The 17,353-nt window shown below is 60.1% G+C and overlaps 1 protein-coding gene across 1 annotated transcript in view; it reads right to left on the bottom strand.

Moving 5' to 3' along the window:
* The window catches only part of EVI5L (ecotropic viral integration site 5-like), an 18,820-nt gene extending 1,719 nt beyond the window's left edge, over positions 1–17,101 (bottom strand). The window contains 18 exon segments of the mRNA XM_008580014.1: positions 510–740; positions 907–1,000; positions 1,002–1,207; positions 1,305–1,460; positions 1,584–1,724; positions 3,197–3,325; positions 5,355–5,495; positions 6,550–6,582; positions 7,602–7,655; positions 10,907–10,967; positions 11,197–11,294; positions 12,242–12,331; positions 12,469–12,612; positions 13,799–13,924; positions 14,626–14,700; positions 14,807–15,031; positions 15,443–15,632; positions 16,924–17,101. Of these exon segments, the coding sequence (XP_008578236.1) occupies positions 510–740; positions 907–1,000; positions 1,002–1,207; positions 1,305–1,460; positions 1,584–1,724; positions 3,197–3,325; positions 5,355–5,495; positions 6,550–6,582; positions 7,602–7,655; positions 10,907–10,967; positions 11,197–11,294; positions 12,242–12,331; positions 12,469–12,612; positions 13,799–13,924; positions 14,626–14,700; positions 14,807–15,031; positions 15,443–15,632; positions 16,924–17,060 (2,331 nt within the window). The 5' untranslated portion in view covers positions 17,061–17,101.
* Positions 17,102–17,353: the final 252 nt, after the last annotated feature.

The raw sequence follows: 17,353 nt of genomic DNA, 5'->3' as shown, positions 1-17,353 counted from the left end.
CGCCCCCGCCCCCGCCGCCCACCTGGATCTCCAGCTCGGCGATGCGCTGCCGCATCTCGGCCACCGCGGCCATGCTGTCCGCCTCCCGCAGGCGCACGGCCATCACCTCCTCCTTGCTCTGCGGAGGGGAGGAGAGGGCGGGTCAAGGGGCATGGCGGGTCAAGGGGCGTGGCGGGGCGGGGGGGCGCACCTTGCACTCGGCCTCGGCCTGCTTGCGGCGGCTTTCGCTGAGCTGTGTCTGCAGCCCCTTGTTCTGCGCCGCCAGGTATTGTAGCTTCTCCTGCAGCGCCGCGCGCTCCGCCTCCACGCGGTTCAGCAGGTTGCGGTGGATGTGGTCCTGGGGGAGGAAGAGAGGGAGGGCAGACCGGCGGAGGTCGCAGCCTAGCCTCTGACACGGAGTCCCCTCCCGCAGACGGGCGGGCGTTGGAGCCCACCTGCGTCTCGAGTTCCACCACGCGCTGCCGCAGCTCGCGGCCCTCGGCCAGGGCCTGGGCCTCCCGCAGTCGCACGCTCATCCCCTCGCTGTCCTTGGCCGGCCGCTCCAGACGGCGGAAGAAGCGCGCGTCGCGAGGGGAGAGAGGGTAGAGTGCGTCCTGCAAGGCCGCGCCCACGCCCACCCCCACGCCGAGCAGCTCCTCGTCCGATGACGGCAGCGAGTCCTCATCCAGGTGCCGCGCCAGGCCCAGACCGTCGAAAGCCAGTGGGTCCTCGAAGGGCGGCGGGCCCTTCAGCAGCCGCACCTGGGGCGGGGGACCGGCGCGCTGGAGGCTTGGGCCGACGCGCCCATGCAGGAGTCCGGCCGCCCGGGACCCTCCGACCCGGCCCTCCTAGCCGCATCCTGCCCAGGGCACGACGCCCGCCTGTTACTGATATGCCCCGCGCCCGCCAGGGCTGCCCGGCGCTCACCTCGGCCTTCAACTCTTCGATCTGGTCCTTGAGCTCGCGGATGTATTGCGACGAGTCCGAGTGGTTCAGCTGGCCCTGGATGCGGCCTTCCTCCGGAGAGGGCGGGTCAAGGGGCATGGCGGGTCAAGGGGCGTGGCGGGGCGGGGGGGCGCACCTTGCACTCGGCCTCGGCCTGCTTGCGGCGGCTTTCGCTGAGCTGTGTCTGCAGCCCCTTGTTCTGCGCCGCCAGGTATTGTAGCTTCTCCTGCAGCGCCGCGCGCTCCGCCTCCACGCGGTTCAGCAGGTTGCGGTGGATGTGGTCCTGGGGGAGGAAGAGAGGGAGGGCAGACCGGCGGAGGTCGCAGCCTAGCCTCTGACACGGAGTCCCCTCCCGCAGACGGGCGGGCGTTGGAGCCCACCTGCGTCTCGAGTTCCACCACGCGCTGCCGCAGCTCGCGGCCCTCGGCCAGGGCCTGGGCCTCCCGCAGTCGCACGCTCATCAGCTCGTCCTGCAGCTCGCCCAGGACCAGCTTCCGCGGGGACTCCTTCCAGCGGCCGCCGCGGGACAGATGGGCCTGGGGGGGGAGGGTCCGAAACTCGAGTGGCCAGCCTCCGCGGGAACTGCCTTCCCCGCGGGGAAGGCCCGAGAGGGCTTACGGGCCGCTCTGCCCACCCCGCGCCCCAGCCCGCGCCTTCACCTGCCAGGTGTCTGACAGCTCCTGCAGCTGCAGTCTTAGCTCCCGCGCTGAGGCCACGGCCTCGCCTTCCCGCACCTTGAGCGCCTTCAGTTCCTCCTGCAGCCGCGCCACGTTGTTTTCATCGGGCAACGAGCTGTTCCTCTGGGGAGAGAGAGGTGGTCAGGGCCCGGGGGAGCTGCGCAGACACATGGTGCCCTGCACCCCATGCCACGTTTCCTCTGAGCTCCTCCTTGGGCACAGTGGCTGGGGGAGGGCGGCACTCTGGACCAGAGGATACCTGTGGAACAGGGACCAGACCCATAGGAGCAGACCCCATCTGCGTAACCCCAGCCGGAGATCTTCATCTGTAAACTGGGTGCAGTACAATCTCTGCTCTCACAGGGCTGTCCTAGGACACCCCATAAATCATGGGTCCTCCATGCACATCATGGCTGATGACACCAGGCAGGCTGGGGGAGTGAGGGTTGTTAACAGGAGCTCACCCACCTGGGAGTCAGAAATCCACGCCCCTCGGGCCTATGACCAGACTCGGACCTGCCCCAGCAGGAGCTGAGAAGACTGGGTGGAAGCTCCCTGTGCTCCCCCAGGCCAGGCCAGGCAGCCACTCTCCCTGGGAACGGGCTGTGGGCCAGGCCTAGTCCACATCCTGGCGTCCCCAGGGTTCAGCAATGGGGGATTTGTGTTCCAGGCTCTTGGACCAAAATCTAGCTTACTGGACCAAGTCCTCACTGGCCCTTGTTTGGATCTGGGGTTGGGAGTGAAGGTAGCAGGATCTTCTGGATGTGCATTTCCCACCAGCTCTTGGTGGTGATGGGGGCCAAGAGGCCAGTGGCCCTTCAAAAGCTGCAGAAGAGACACGGGAGGGAGCGGGGACTCCCCAAACAGCACAGGCATCAGGGGGTGGGGCATGGCTACCGCAGTGTGTGAGCAGGTCCCGGCACCTCCCTTTTTCTGGCAGCTCTATGAGAGAGTTGGGTCAATGCCGAGTCAGAAAGCACTTGAGGAGGAACACAGGCCTGGCACCCCCTCCAGGCAGCAGGCAGGGGAGAGTGGACCCTAGTCTGCCCTCGGGTGGTGTCTCTGTGGGAATGGAGGGGGCAGCCCTGATGGGCCTGGGTCTTCCCTTCCCACCCTCCCACTTCCTCCATCCTGGAACCCAGAGCCTGGGGGAGACACATGCAGGTGGGATAGGGTATTCGGAAAGTTCACGAAGGCCACCACACTGCTGGTGTGCTCCACGTGGGGTTCTGCTGTTGTGTGAGCAGGCGGCCAGGCATGTGTGTGTTCTGTGTGTGTGTGTGTGTGTGTGCATGTGTATGTACCCCCAAAGGCTTGGGAGGGTCTTGGGGCAAGGTGTCCAACTTCCCATCCTCCCAGATCCTCTTGTGCAAACCACGGGGGAAGGGGCAGGTGCCGAATGAGCCAAGGAGGCACCCCAGGTTGGAAAGCAGCAGGCAGAGGATGCCTCCTCTGCAGGAACTGACTGGTGTGGGGGTGGGGGGATTCTGACCTGGGGACACTCCCCGCTGGTCACCCTGGCTGCCCCTTCTCCTTGGCTCCCAAAGCTTACCCAGGGCCCCCACCCCAACACCTTCCCACCCACCCAGTCGCACCTTCTCCATGTCTAGAACCTTGTCCTGCATTTCCCGAAGGGCACCCAGGGTTTCTGTCTCCCGCAGCCGCGACTGCTCCAGCTCCGTCTCCAGATGGGACACAAAGTCCTCGGTGAGGCGTGGGTTCTCCTGGGGGAGGCAGAGTGCTGCACTGGGTCCCAGGCTGTGGCTGGGGGCTGGGCAGACTCCATGTTAGCTGGCTGTGGGCCCAGGCTTCGGCCCCCTGCCATGCTCTGTGCCTAGGAGTCCTGGCATCTGTGCAGCTGGCTGGGCTGAGCCACTCTCCTGGGAAAGCCACACAGAAGGGACTTTCCATGGCCTCAGGATGTCCCTTAGGGGACGCCAACGACTGTGGTTTCCCGGGATCACCGGGTGGGGGTGGAGGATGGGTTCCTGCTGTGCGGTCAGTGGCTTAACCACACATGGGGATGAGGGCGCTGCCTCGGGCAGGGGCGGAGCTCCAGGCTACGCGTCCTGTCTCTTCTCCTCCCTCCTCTACGTCCCCTGCTCTGCCACCACTTCAAAACAGGAAAGCTAGGGGGGAAAGTCTGCTGGGATCACTCTCAGTACCCAGAAGGCTTCTCAGGGGCACTCCAGTGGGGGACCCGGGAGTGATGGACGCTGTGAAGCTCAGGCTGCCACCTGGGCCTGATAAAGGAGAACTAGCCCCTGGGTTGTGGCCCCCTCTTTCTGTCCTGATGGCCTGGCCCAGCCCCTCTTGTCTGCCACCCCTTCCTCAGCAAGAGATTCCTTCACTGGCGTCCTGCTCCCTGCCCTTGACCACTGTGTGTCTCTGAGATCCAAAGGTGCAGTGGCCCTGCCTTGGCCCAGATGGGCTCTAGGCCCTGTGCGGAGCCCCTGCCAGGCTGTGCCTTCTCCAGGCCACCTCCTCTGCCTGCAGTGGGCTCCTTTTGGGCCTGAGGATGTGATCCTGGGCTCACGCATCTCTGCATCCCCCCATGACCAGAGCTCAGGGGTGGCTGGTAAAGTCTCTCTGACTGGCCTGAAAGGGGACATTGTGCCATGGGGGGTGGTGGATGATCTCAGCCTCAGTTTCCCTATCAGTATGCTAACTCAGAGCAAGGTGGGACTACAATGCTCACAGGCTCTGAGGGTCCCAGTGCTGGTGTTATACCAATGTGGCCCATGAGGGGCAAGCGAGAAATAGTGCAGCTCTGCCCCACCTCCCCAGGGCCAAGGGAGCAACTTGAATCCCACAGCCAAGGCCTGAGCTAAGGTCTCCAGAGCTGGAGACCAGAGCCAGGGGGTGGGGGCACCCCCTGAGCAGATGATCGTTCCTGCTTAAGCCCCCATGGTTTCTCCAAATCAGAGACCTACACCCCACTGCCAGGCCCTGCCAGGTCAGCCCTGGACTACAGGTAGCTAGCTGGCAGGGCCTACAGCATCTCCCTGCCTCCAGGCTTGGGCTATGCACCTGCGGGCAGTTTCTCCCATAAGGAAGGCCACCTGTTGGGTACAGCTGCAGGAAAACCCTAAATGTCCCCTCCTGGAAGAGAAGCAGACTTTTTGAGTGGTGCTCTACCTTATGGGCCTGCCAGCACCAGATCCAGAGTTCACACCCCACGATAGACAGGGGCTGCCCCTCACCTGCCAGCTCAGAGCGTTGGGCACAGACCAGACTTCTTGCTCCCCAAAAGACCCTGACTACCCCACCACCCTCTTCTGAGGGCAAAGTCCTGGCACTGGAGGAGGGAGATCCCACCATGCATGGCTGGCCGGAACGGGGGTTGGGGGGGAGCCCAATGATTCTTCAAACCCTCAGGAGATGCAAGGGCTCCCCCAAGGAGTCACAGCCCCGTTTGGTGTGGCTGTGTGCCTGTGCCAGGGAGGGGACCCTGCAGGAACAGCCTGGTTCTCCGAGGCCTCCGTGCTGGGGACCAGGGAGGTAGACTGCCTGGCTCTCAAAGCAGACACCCACCGGGTGGCGGGGAATGGCAATCACCGGAAGCATCCGAGTCTGGGGCCGCTCCCTGTGGGGAGGGGCTCGGGGAGAATCTGCTGTCTCTAGGTCCCCCTCCCCACCTCGGGAAGGAACAGGAAGACCACGGGCTGATGCAGGGCTGGTCCAGTCTTGAAGGCCGCCGGCGTGGGGCGTGGGCGTGGCCCCGCCCGGAGATCCCGCCCCCGCGGCCGGTACCTGCTGCTCCTGCAGCTGCCGGATGGTGCTCTGAGCCTTCTGCAGGTCCTCGGCCGCCGAGCTGCACTGCTGCCGCACCACTGCCAGCTCCCGCTTGATGACGTAGTTCTCCTCGGCCTCCTGAGCCCGTGTCACCTGCCCCTGAGCACAGCGAGGATGGGGAGGAGGGCGTGACCCTCTGTTCCTACTCCAGGCCCTGCCTTGGGCCACATAGGGGAGGGGCGGGGAGGGGCAGAGAGGGCGGAGATGCGGGGAAGTGAGAGGAGCGAGGCCTCCCGCACTCAGAGCCTGGCATGGGGTGCCCCACTGGGCCTGGGGACGTGGGCGGGGGACAGGCAGGAACAGATCCATCCTGAGCCCGGGCTCTGCCAGGCTTAAATGGCGATGGGAGCTGCCCACAGCTCCTCCCCCTGCCCCGTTCTGGCTCTTGGTCTCTGCCCCAGGTGAGGTGCGTAGAAACAAGTCCTTTTCCAGGGCCAATGGCACAGCAGAGGTCACCTCTGCCCGTTCGTGCCGGGCTCTGATGGTGAAGATGGGGGCTGGGGGCAGTCACAGCCCCAGTGGCTCCCTGGGGCTGGCTGTCTTCACTGGCCTGGGAGGTGGAATACACCTCTCCCAGGGGTCTCCACCTGCCTGGGGCTGAGATCCCTCTTCCCCACCTCATCTTCTCACCCCACCCAATTGGGGTCCCCCATTCCAGACTCGGAGCCACCAGTTGGCAGGTGGAAGCTTCCAGATCAAGCCATTCAAGATGAGGTGGCAGCAGAAGCAGGCGAGTGAGAGAAGATGGCAGGCTTTGCAGGTAGGAGCAGAGAGGAGCAGCGTGAGGGGCCAGATGGGCAGGGTGTGTGTGTGTAGCTCAGCACAGTGCACACACCAGGGCCTGAAGCTGATATGCTCTTAGGGTCCCCGAGCCCTCCTGGTTTCCTAACCAAGTAACTTGGAGGAAGGAAGCTTTCTGTACATGTGCATGTATGTTCACACCCAGGCACACTCACAGACACCCTCCTCCCCCCAGGAAAGCCTCTCTCTCCCCCGGAAGCAGTCCCCAGCTGCCCCATGCATGGTGCCAGGCCTGCCCCCCTCAACCCCGGAATGGCAGCAGCCAGGGAAGAGGTGGTTACTGGCTGTCATGTGCAGGGACCAGGGAAGGGGCCAGGATGGAAACCGGAGAGGGAGACGAAAGCTACAGTACCTGGATTAACCTATCAGCCAGAGCAGCGCTCTCCTGCCCGGTGGGCGGGCGGGCGAAGGGGGTTCCGAGCGACAGGGGGAGGAGGCAGAGCGGAAGGCGAAGGGACAGGAGTGGGGAGAGACAGACAAGAACCACTTGTCACTAACGCGGTGGACTATCTCTAGAAGCAGGGGAGAGAGGAGTGAAGACCAGAGAACCAGCAAGAGAGGACCTGGAGGAAGACCAAAGCCAGAGCCAGCTCCGTCCCAGAGAGGGGTTCGTGTGTGATGGGGAGGTTGGGGTGCCCAGGGCTGCTGAGGAGCTGCAGGGCTGGGACACCCATGGTCCCACGCTCCAGGTCCACCCAGGCTGGGGCGGGCTGGGAAAACTCAGCACTGACCCCTAGGGATTGGGGATGTGTTTGAATTTTGAGGCGGAACAAGAATTGAAGCTTTGGGACAAGGGCAATAGAATCCTGTTGACGACCCACTCCCTGTGGTCTGTGGAGGGTCAAGAGAGAACAGGGAAGCAGGAAGTGGGGACCCCAGGGCTTGGAGCCCAGGAAAGCCCCTAATTCCGCCCCCATCTTTAACATTGTGTCCAGGGTCAAGGCTGTGGCTCCCCACCATGGCCGTCCCTTCCTCCTCCGCTGTCTCTTTCTTTTCTTTCTTTTGAGGGCGAGACTTCCAAATTACAGGGTGGGGTGCCTTGCGGCCCAGTGATCGGGCTCCTCCATCAAAGCAGTAGTTCTGTCCCCCTGCACCTCCTCCCCACAGCCTGGGTGGGCACAGAACACAAGCGGATTGCTGTGTTTGCAGTTCTCTTGGGTTATACCTCAGCCCCAACCCCAGAGTTAATCACGATGTGAGTGGAGGCTTCCCAGAACCCCCAGTCATAGGGCAGCCCACATCTCGGGGGGTTCATGGGATTCACCGCACGCTTCTCAGAGCCTGCTGGTTCAGGGCAGGACCTGGGACTGGGGCAGGGGGGCAGGGGGCTGGCTGGCTCCCCAGCTGCTTCCTGCGAGAGACCCGGAGGATTTGGAGCCCCAGGCTGGTGGCCACACCCCTCACCTTCTCTAGGGTCTCAATCCGTTGTTTCAGGAGCCGGTTCTCAGTCCGAAGCCTCTATGGGGGTGGGGGTGGGGGGAGAGCATGTCAGAGCGGGCCTCCTCTCCTGTACACACATACCCCTCATTCACCCACCAACCAGGCCGGTGCTGTTAGGTGCCAGGCTACCTCCAGGCAGGACAATGCCAGCATCTTATGTTCTGGGTCAGCGATTTCAGAAAACAGGGCCAATTCCTGTTTAGAATGGCCCATTTAAAAAAAAAATTGGGGGGTGGTGGGGGCTGCTGGCTGGTTAGCTTACTTGGTAGAGCGTGGTCATGATAACACCAAGGTCAAGAGTTTGGATCCCCGTACCAGCCAGCCACCAAAAAAAAAAAAAAAAAAGGTTTTTAAAAAACAAACCTTGGCTTAATAAAAATAACGTGAGAGTTTTCATGGCTCTGTGGCCCCCACACTCCCCTGAGAAGTCTGTTCCATCCCACGTTTGTGTCTGTCAAGGGCAAAGGCCTCCGCGTTTTGGGGGAAGCTGCTGTCAGACAGCCCCTGCCCCACATTGCTTTGCTCCAAGCTCCTGGGTTAAATTCTGGGAGGACAGCCTCCTCCCAGAGTTTGGGCCTTGAGCGCCGAACACATATGCTTGCTTTGGCTCCACAGCTATATTTTCGTGACTTGCCAAAAGCAAGCTGTCCCCCAGAGGTTGTCACTTTCCCCGGCTGGGGTTTCGGAGATGGGTCCCTCGCTTCCACCTCCTATTCTGCACTGATGGACTTTGGTTAGATATTTGCGGAGTTAGGTTCCCCCACAGCCCCTCTGGGAAGCAGGTGAGGTTTACATACATGTTGTATCTAGTCTGTCCCTGCATCCCCATTATGAAATAGGTACAGAAATATTTGGATCAACAGATGAGTGAGGGTCTTGCCTTGCTGTGGGTCACACAGAACATTTCCTGGGTTTCATCCGGGAAGAAAAAGTGATGGAAACACCCAGAATGTTTCCAAGAAGCAACTGCAGTCAAAGAGAATTGCAGACTTGATGGTCATTGACTTATGTCATAGGTGGGGAAACTGAGTCAGAATGGGGCAGGGCCTTGCGTGAGCCTCCCAGCTCAGCCAGGTCAGAGCCATCTCAGCACAGGCCTCTGTCCCTTATGGCGATCTGAAGTCCTGACCCCTAGTCCCTGACACCTGAGCTGCTCTGCCCCTTCCTTGGCCTCAGCCGGTCACTGTACCAAGCAGAGCCATTCTTGGTGGAGTTGGACATGCCAGACCAACTCCCCTCTTTCTTGCTTACTCTAGAGGGAAAACAAGAGAGAAAAAACAAGCGAGAACTATGTGGGGCTGTATATCAACTAAGTTTTTAAAATTTTTTTTTGTATTTTATGATGCTTTGGCATCCTGGGGCCTTGCTACTTCTGGAGAGATTGCTTCTCCCAGGGCTAGCTAATTCCTAGAGATAGCAAACAACCTGCCTGTCAGTGCAACTTTCGTTTACAAACCAACCCATCCAGAGCCCAGACCCCCTACCACCTCTTTTATCTAACACCGACACACCGAGCCAATTATTTCCCCTAAATCGCCCCAGGGCCAGGTACTGGAAAACTGTGGATCCCTGGAGTCCAGGTCCCTACAGCCCAGAGGCAGCTGAAATTATTCAAACTATCCAATCCGAAGCCTGCTCAGACCTGCCCACCCTGCATCTCTGTTCCTTCCTGCGGAAGCCACACTAAGAGCTCTGGGCCATGCTTTCCCCCTCGTTCCTTCTGCTTCCTGACTGACCCTGGCATTTCCCCATGTGGCCCTGCCTGGCATGGTCTGCTCCCTCCTCTTGAGAACTGTAAGTAATAAACTCTTCTTTCAAAGGCAGTTGTTTCTGTATCTGTCACTTTGCCTTACTTGATTAAAACAAATCCTTGATATCTTTTAAGACAGGCTAAAGGCGAAAGAGAGAACGACGTGTCCATGTGAGAAGGCATCTGCCTGAAACCTTTAAGGCCTCTGGGGCTCTCTACTGTGTCCTTGCCTTCTGCTGGCCTCTCATGGTCACCAGATAGGAGCAGGCCCTTGTCTGTACACAGGTGGGACAGACACACACGTGTGGACTGCTGCACCAGTCAAGCTGCCATTCCTGAGAAAGGAAGATGCTTCAAATCTCAGGATACAAAACTATTTCTGGAAAACCTACAGATGGGTCCAGGACAGTGATGCCTTCTTCCCACCTCAGGCATGGATGGCAGGTGACCTGAATTCTAATCTAGGTTCCGCCCCTGCCTTTCTAGAGAAGGTAGGGATGATGGTGGTGATGGTGATGATGATGGTAGTAATAATAATAATAATAATTTGAACAGCAGAGCAAAACAAATATTTTGCAGAAGGGGCCAAAGAAGCTCAGAGAGGTGAATTCACCTGCCGGGGTCACACAGCTGGTCTGGGTGGAGCTGGGATTTGAACCCTGGTCTGTGAGACTCCAGTCTCAGCCATTGTGTGACTCTGCCCCTGAAGAGGAGAGAGCCAGGCTATGTTGGGGTTTGTGTCCATGACTGTCCTCCTCACTGGACTGAGGCAGGGGGTGCACACAGCCCATGCTCAGTTAATGCTCGTTTAGTGAATAACTAAATCATGTGTGGAGGGATGCCATCTTCCAGGATGGTGATAGAGGCTCTGACACTTGGGGAATCTCTGGCCTAGTGGGGCTGGTGGGCCAGGTACTAGGGGAACTTGGGGCCCTGGGGGAGGGGCACCTGTACCATGACCTGCACACCCTGGTGTCGGGCCCCTGCCTGCTTCGGATCTTCCACTTGTCCCCTCAAACCCCGGGGGCTCCCCACAACACAGCCTTCTTAAACCCTTCCAGCCTACCAGGCACGCTGTTGCCTTGGGCCTTTTGCACCTGATTCCCTGGGCCCGGGGCATTTCCCCAGGTCAGCCTTGCCCCCCACCTGCACATTTTTTTCCAGAGCATTTTATGGAGTCCACATTCTATTTTAGTGGTTTATTGACTGTCTCCCCATGATACCGGCAGCCACGAGAAGGCAGGGGCCTTGACTGTCCTGTATGACGCTGTGTTGCCAGCACTGAGAACAAGAACAGGGCCGGCTGGAGCAGGCGCTCACATGCTGACCTGGCAGTGAAGGAAGGGGCAGGTGGGCAGAGGGACGACCCCTCAGAGGCCAAGGCCACCTCCCAAGGACAGCCTGGTCTGGCTTGTGCACTGGTCAGGGCCTCCCTCTAGTGGCCAAACTCTAGAGCAGGGGGGTGGGGGGCCCAGGAACATCCCACCCATATCCCCTCCCCCAGGGCCCTGGGACTCACTTTGATCTCTATCTGCTCCTCCATCTCCTTGCTCTTCATGGCTGCATACTCCTTCTCCAGCCTGCAGAGGGGGAGAACCAACACGGTTACTATCCCGCCCTTGGGGGCTCTCCACTTCCCGCGAGCACCCTGGCCATCCGGCACTGACCTCTTCATCTTCTTGGGGTTGTACTTGACTTGGTAGGCTTTGAAGACCAGCTTGTCTGGGCAGCTGTCAAACTGGTGGGGGATCACTCTCTGGAAGTACTGTGGGGCATAGGCGGTCACCAAACTGGCCATCCGGCACTGACCTCTTCATCTTCTTGGGGTTGTACTTGACTTGGTAGGCTTTGAGGACCAGCTTGTCTGGGCAGCTGTCAAACTGGTGGGGGATCACTCTCTGGAAGTACTGTGGGGCATAGGCGGTCACCAAAATGTGAGCACTGACCACCAGGGCCCCCTGATCCCCTGCTGCCCTGGAGGAGGTGGGGAACCAGTCTGCCTGGGGCATTGTCGCCATTTCCCAGCACAGGGCCTGGCCAGTCATGGGCACTCAGTGTTTGTGCAGTGAATGGCCTGCCTTCCTAAGCTGCCTGCCGCCAGGGTTTCGGTTTCCAGGAGAGAAGCAGGTGGGGGAGCTCCTGAGGGCAAAGGCTGGGGGTGGGTGGGGTCTGAGCACAGTGGACCTTCACGGAAAAAGGGGGGTGGACATGCGGGGGCCCCTCAAGTCTCTGCAAAGGGTTAATGTAAGCCAGGGGTGGACAGGGCTCTTGCTCCCCAGTCCAGCTGGCCCCCTCTGGCAGCGGCAGACAATGGGCACCCGTGTTTGGGACACAACCGTGGCCTTTGTGCATTCTTCCCCGAAGCACCAGCTGGAGGACACTGGGAGGGGGCAGGGGCCTGCATGGTGGGGAAATGGCAGTGGGAGGTAGGGGTCCTCTTCTCCAGCAGGCAGGGCTGCCAGGGCAGGCTGGGTGGGGCCAGGTGTGAAGCTGCCCTAGGCCTCTCACTCCCTCTTGCGTCCTTGCCAGACCAAGTGGCTGGGACTGAAACCACATCCAAAGACTCGTGATTTGGCCACTGTTATATTTGCCAACAGGCTTTGGGGGACCCAGAGCAGGGGGCAGGAGGGAGAGGTGGGCTCGGCCTGGGCATAGGCCTTCCTCTCTCCCTCCTGCCAGGCTGCTGGCCCTGGACTGTGTCTGGCAGAGCCTGGGGGCTCCTCAGGGCCCACTCTGGTCCCTCAGGGAGGCCTCAGGGGACAGAGCAGATGAATAGGATCTGGGATGCTCAGGAACACCGCCTTTGTCCCCGGAAGCCAGGCCCTCCCATCTGGCTCTGGCCCTGCCGGCCCACCTGGGACATCCCCTCCATGTCCAGCTGCATCAGCTCTGTCTGGTTCACCTGCAGCAGGGCGAGGCCCACCCGGAACACGATCTCCAGCCCCTGCAAAGGTGTTGGCGGCAGTGGGTCTCCTGTTCCTCCTCCCCAGGTCCTGTCTCTTCCTCCGGTCATTTCCAGGGTGGGGCATGACTTGCTCCATCCGGAGTGGACCTGGTGGGGGTGACCCGCCAGGGTCTCACCTCGTACATAAAGATGTCGAAGATGCGGGTGGCGACGGGCAGTGGGAAGGTGGTCAGGAAGAGCGTGAGGAACCAGGATGAGGCGTACATGGACGTGTGGAAGCTCTGGGAGCGGAAGTGGGTGTTGAGGTCTGGGAGCTGCTCCTGTGGGGTAGGGGGAGGCCGGGTGGGCACAGTAAGGGGGGCACTGGGCATGACTCCCGCCCACCCGGAGGTGCTGGGCCTCGGTGCCCCTGCTTCCAGGGAACCTTCCCTAACCTGCCCTGGACAGCCCTTGACTCCCTTTCTTGGGGCTCCTTGGCACTGTGTTTGGGGGAGGCCAAAACAGCCCAGAGCTTTGAATAGCACAATGGGGAAGGGGAGGGCACAAATAGGGGTGGCACAAACTGCAACAGCTCATGGGGTCCTCACGATCACCCCAAGAGAGAGCTTTTGAGGCTCAGGGAGGTTAGTTTGCTCCCAAGGTCACCTGGAGAGCGAGAGGCGAGTGAGGGTGGGTTGGAGCACTGCCCTTGGTGAGAGCCCCTCACAGCTCACCTGGTGAAGCTTGGTGCACAGCAGTTTCACTGCCCTGAACTACAGGCTGATGGAAAGTGGCAGACCACTGGGGAAACTGAGGCTGGGAGAGCCGTTAGGACCTGGGGCTTCCTCCTGGAGCCAGGGACTCTCTGTGCTTGGCCGAGGGAGGACTTGGCTACCCAGCCTGGGGTGGGGTCGCCTCTTCTCTGTGGGCCCAGGACACCTGCTTGCAGCACTATCAGGTCCCCGTGAGCTACAGCATGGCCTGTCATCCTAGCCTGAGGAGTGGGGCCCTGACATCCAGGCATGTCCCCAAGCATATGGCCCCACCTGCCACTGGCTTCTGGAGCAGGCCTGTGTGTGCGTGTGTGTGTATGACTGTGTGTGTGTATGTGCGTGCTCTCTCGCAAACACGGCGCTTCTGTCTGCCAGCCAGGGGCGGGCCCCGCGGGGGCTGCTATTTATAAACAGAGACGTCTGCGGCTCTCTGGGAATCAGAAGCGGCAGGCAGATAACACTTTCCCCCTTCCACCACACCTGGGAGGGAGCAGATGGGGGTGGGGGGAGCTGTGGGTGTGTCTGATTGGAGCCATTTCTACCCCCCTGTCTTAGTAGTCCTGGAAGTGGGGGGCCCCACCCTGTGCCTCCAAGCATCCTCAAGGCAGTGCTGTGCGGCCCTGTGGGGACAGCAGCCCCTCTTGGAGGTGAAATGTTCCAGCTGTGATTTCTCAGGCCTGGGATTTTCAGTCCAAGAGACTCCTGGGGACAGCCTAGGGTGGCACCCCTGGGTGGGGACCCCAGCCCTGCTCACCTGCAGCATGTATTCGAACTGGTAGATGCAGAGCCCTAGCTCAGCCATGGTGGGCTTGAAGAGCTCCCGCAGCCGATACTCCTGCATCAGCCTCACGAACACGCAGAAGGCCTCTTCCTCGGGCATCTGGGGAGGTGGGAACTCTGAGTGCATGCAGGGTGGGGTGGGGGGACCCTGGTGTGCATGGGGGCCTGTTTCTGTTCTCTCTCTCTTTTTTTTTTTTTTTTGGTGGCTTGCCAGTATGGTGATCTGAGCCCTGGACCTTGGTGTTATAACACAGTGCTCTACTGAGCTAACCGGCCAACCCTGCTCTGTTTACTTTCATTGAACACTAACTGTGCCTGGCTACCTGGACACTTGCAACAAAAAGCTACTACATATGGTTATCAATGTTTTAGTGATGTAAAACCTGAGGTCGAAGTCACCTGCTGTGGGCCACCTGGCAGGAAACAGGGGAGCTGGGACTTGAACCTGGGTCTGGCTGCCGCCGGCAACCACAATGCTGTCCAGTCCCAACTGTCTCCATTCTCCCATCCTAAGCCTTCTTGTTTCTCTGGAGGAACCTCTCAGACCCTATAAACACCACGCTGTCTGATCTGAGCCCTCTCCTGAGGTCCCTGTCTAATTCAAGGAGGTGACAGAGAGGCCCTGCATGGCTGCCCCTCTAGCCCAGCCAGGACAGGGCACAGCCACTGGAGGCTTGGCCTGAAGATTGTCAGGGGTCGCAGGTGGATGGAGAGGGAGGCTCTGACCTAGGATGACACTGGATGGAGGGAACACTCTGTTTGTGTCCACCTCTTGGGGGCACCTGGCCGCAGGCCACCTACCTGCATGAGGAGCAGGCCCACAATGAAGGCGCTGCCCTGGCAGTAGCCCACCTCCCGGTCTACCAGGGAGTACGCCTGGAAGGGAATGACGTGGTGTGAGGGCAGGCTCCTGCCCGCTCAGCAAAGCAGGCCGGTGTGGGAACTGCTCCTTCAGGAGGGGCTGGGGAGCCCTGGGCCTCACCTTCATGACATTGAAGAGGACTTCCTGGCCCAGGCTGTCCTGGCCTTTGAAGAACTCGTGCTCTGGGTAGGTGCGGGCGATGTCCCTGCGGATCAGCTTCTCGCATGGTGAGGACATCTTGAGCAGCTCTGAGTACTGGTTCTTGACTGGCATGTCTGTGGCACTGCACAGAAGCTGCCACACAATGGCCCGGAAGTGGTGCGGGATGCCCTTGCGGATCAGTTCCTGGCCATGGGGTGGGGCGGGGAGTGGGAGGTTGGGGCTGGTCTCTGTCCCAGTCCAGCTTCCCCATGGCCACCCAGTCTAGTCCCTCCGGTGTGGTCTGCCCATGCCTTGCCATGCTGCAGATCAAGAATCCACAGTGCCTAATGCTCTGCTCCTAATTCTTTGTGGACACCGCAGGGCAGAAAGCAAACGGGCACCAAAGTTGCTGGGGCCTATTCAACCCTACCCCTCCCTCTCCCTTGTCTCTGGGCCCTAGCAGGATACCCCAAAAGTGCCTGCACATCTCCACTTCTGCCCCTTTGCCCAGGCAGGGTCCCTGGCAGGCCCTGGTGCTGCCCGGTGGCTGTGTGACCATGCTGGCTGCCTGCACTGTTGGCCCCGCCTGCCTGTCCGCCCAGCTGCCTGCACCACCTTGAGCAGCTTCTCCTTTCTGCGCCGCCACTCCTCCCACTCGTTGGCAATCCGGCCCCACAGGATCCACGTGTCCTCCTCCAGGTGGCTCAGGTTGGAGGAGGCTGAGGAGCTGGACACCAGCGAGGAGCCGCTGTTCCTCCGCGAGCCATTCATGGAGCGCATGGACTTGGAGTCGGCTTCCAGGAGCCTGGGTGGGAAGGGCCAGCCGAGGTGGCTCCAGTGACTCTCTGAGGAGAGGGGGACCTCTGGAGAGCCCAGCCCCTCCTCCCAGCATCTCAGAGGAAACCAGGGATTAGGTCTGTGTCCTCCTTACTAAGTGACCATGGCCAGTGACCTAATATCTCTGAGCCATGGTCCTCATCCATCGGCCCTAAGAGGCTTCTGTGTGTGTTCCCATTCTGTGCCAAGCACTGGGTGAGCACCATGAGGCTTAGCTCATTTAATTCTCAGACCAAGTCTGCAGGGCAGGTTTTGTGACAACCTATCCTTTACAGGTGAGGTGTAGAGAGGGTAGGGCCTGGCTGAGGGCATCTAGCTAGTGAGGGGCTGTATTAGCCATGTGATCTTTGGTTTTTTTTTTTTGTATGGCTAGCTGGGACAGGGATCTGAACCCTTGACCTTGGTGTTATGAGCATCACACTCTACCAAGGGAGCTAACCAGCGAGCCCTGACTATGTGTTTCTCATGCTTTGACATTGGGGGGTCCTTGCTGACTCTGGAGGGAAGGCCCCTCCCAGGGCTAGCCAGTTTCTAGAGAGAGTAATGGACCTGCCTTTCATATGCAAACCTACCAATCCAGAGCCCACCCTCCAATCTTCTCCTCTATGGGGCTCTCAACTCAAGTCCGCTACCCACCTGCCCTAATCACCCCAGGGCCGGGCACCAGAAATCTAGGGATAGCCCTTATGCCCCAGAGTCCTATGCAATGATTCAAACTAGTGAATCATAACCCTGATGACCCTGCCTTGCCCGTTCCTTCCCACAGAAACCACAGCAAAGGCTCCTGCCCACACTGCCCCTTGCATCTCTGTCTCCTATCCAGCCTTGGTGCTTCCCCATGGGGATGGTGTCCCTTTCTCTTGGGAAGTGCAAGTAACAAACTTTTTTTTCAGTGGCAGTCATCTCCTGATCTGTTGGCCTTGTCACACCTGAGCAATAATGAAACCTACGTTCTAGAACGAGGGCAGGCCGGAGGAGGAAGGCAGGAAGGCCTGACTCCAGAGTCAGAGGCTTTAGCTTCCGCCCGCCATCCACGGCTCGATAAACAGATTCACTTGACCTCTTGAAACCTTGGTCTCCTTATCCAAATGGATGGGACCAATCTGTTCAGCCAGAGCTGGGAGGATGAGAGGAGACATCCCTTGTCTGGCAGCTGATGGCAGCCAGACCTGTCTTGAGTGTGAAGTGGCCCCAGGAACTTCGGTGTGGGGCCCAGGCTGCACTCCTGAGTCCCTCCCTGTTCCCAGGCCCCAACTCACCGGTTCTGTTCTTCGAGCTTGGCTAGCAGCTCCAGCTCATCGGGGCTGAGGTTCTCGGAATCAGAGGTCGGGGAGCAGGTGGGGGCTGACAGGGCCTCCTGGGATGAGGAGTCAGGGCTCAGAGTGGGGCTTGCCATGGTGGGCAGGCTTGTCAATGGCGAGTAGGGCTGGGTCACAACTCTGTCTGGGGGCCAGAAACACACATGATTGGCATGGGGTGGATGCCCACCCATCCTGCTGGCTCTGGGCCAGCCAAGCCTGCCTGCTCACCATCAGGACATCTCGTCACCTGGGCTGCCCACCTCTGATCTGCCCCCTTGGTGTCCCCCTTGTCCCCACATTCCCCAGCCCCCCAACAGCCATGCTGGCTCCTTCTTGTCCAGACTCTGGCTACTGGGATCTCTGCCTTTGTAGTCAGGCCAGACACCTG

Source organism: Galeopterus variegatus, unplaced genomic scaffold (genome assembly GCF_000696425.1).
Source record: "Galeopterus variegatus unplaced genomic scaffold, G_variegatus-3.0.2 Scaffold2002, whole genome shotgun sequence".
Classification (NCBI taxonomy): Eukaryota; Metazoa; Chordata; class Mammalia; order Dermoptera; family Cynocephalidae; genus Galeopterus; species Galeopterus variegatus.
This window is presented reverse-complemented; position numbering and strand designations above follow the sequence as displayed.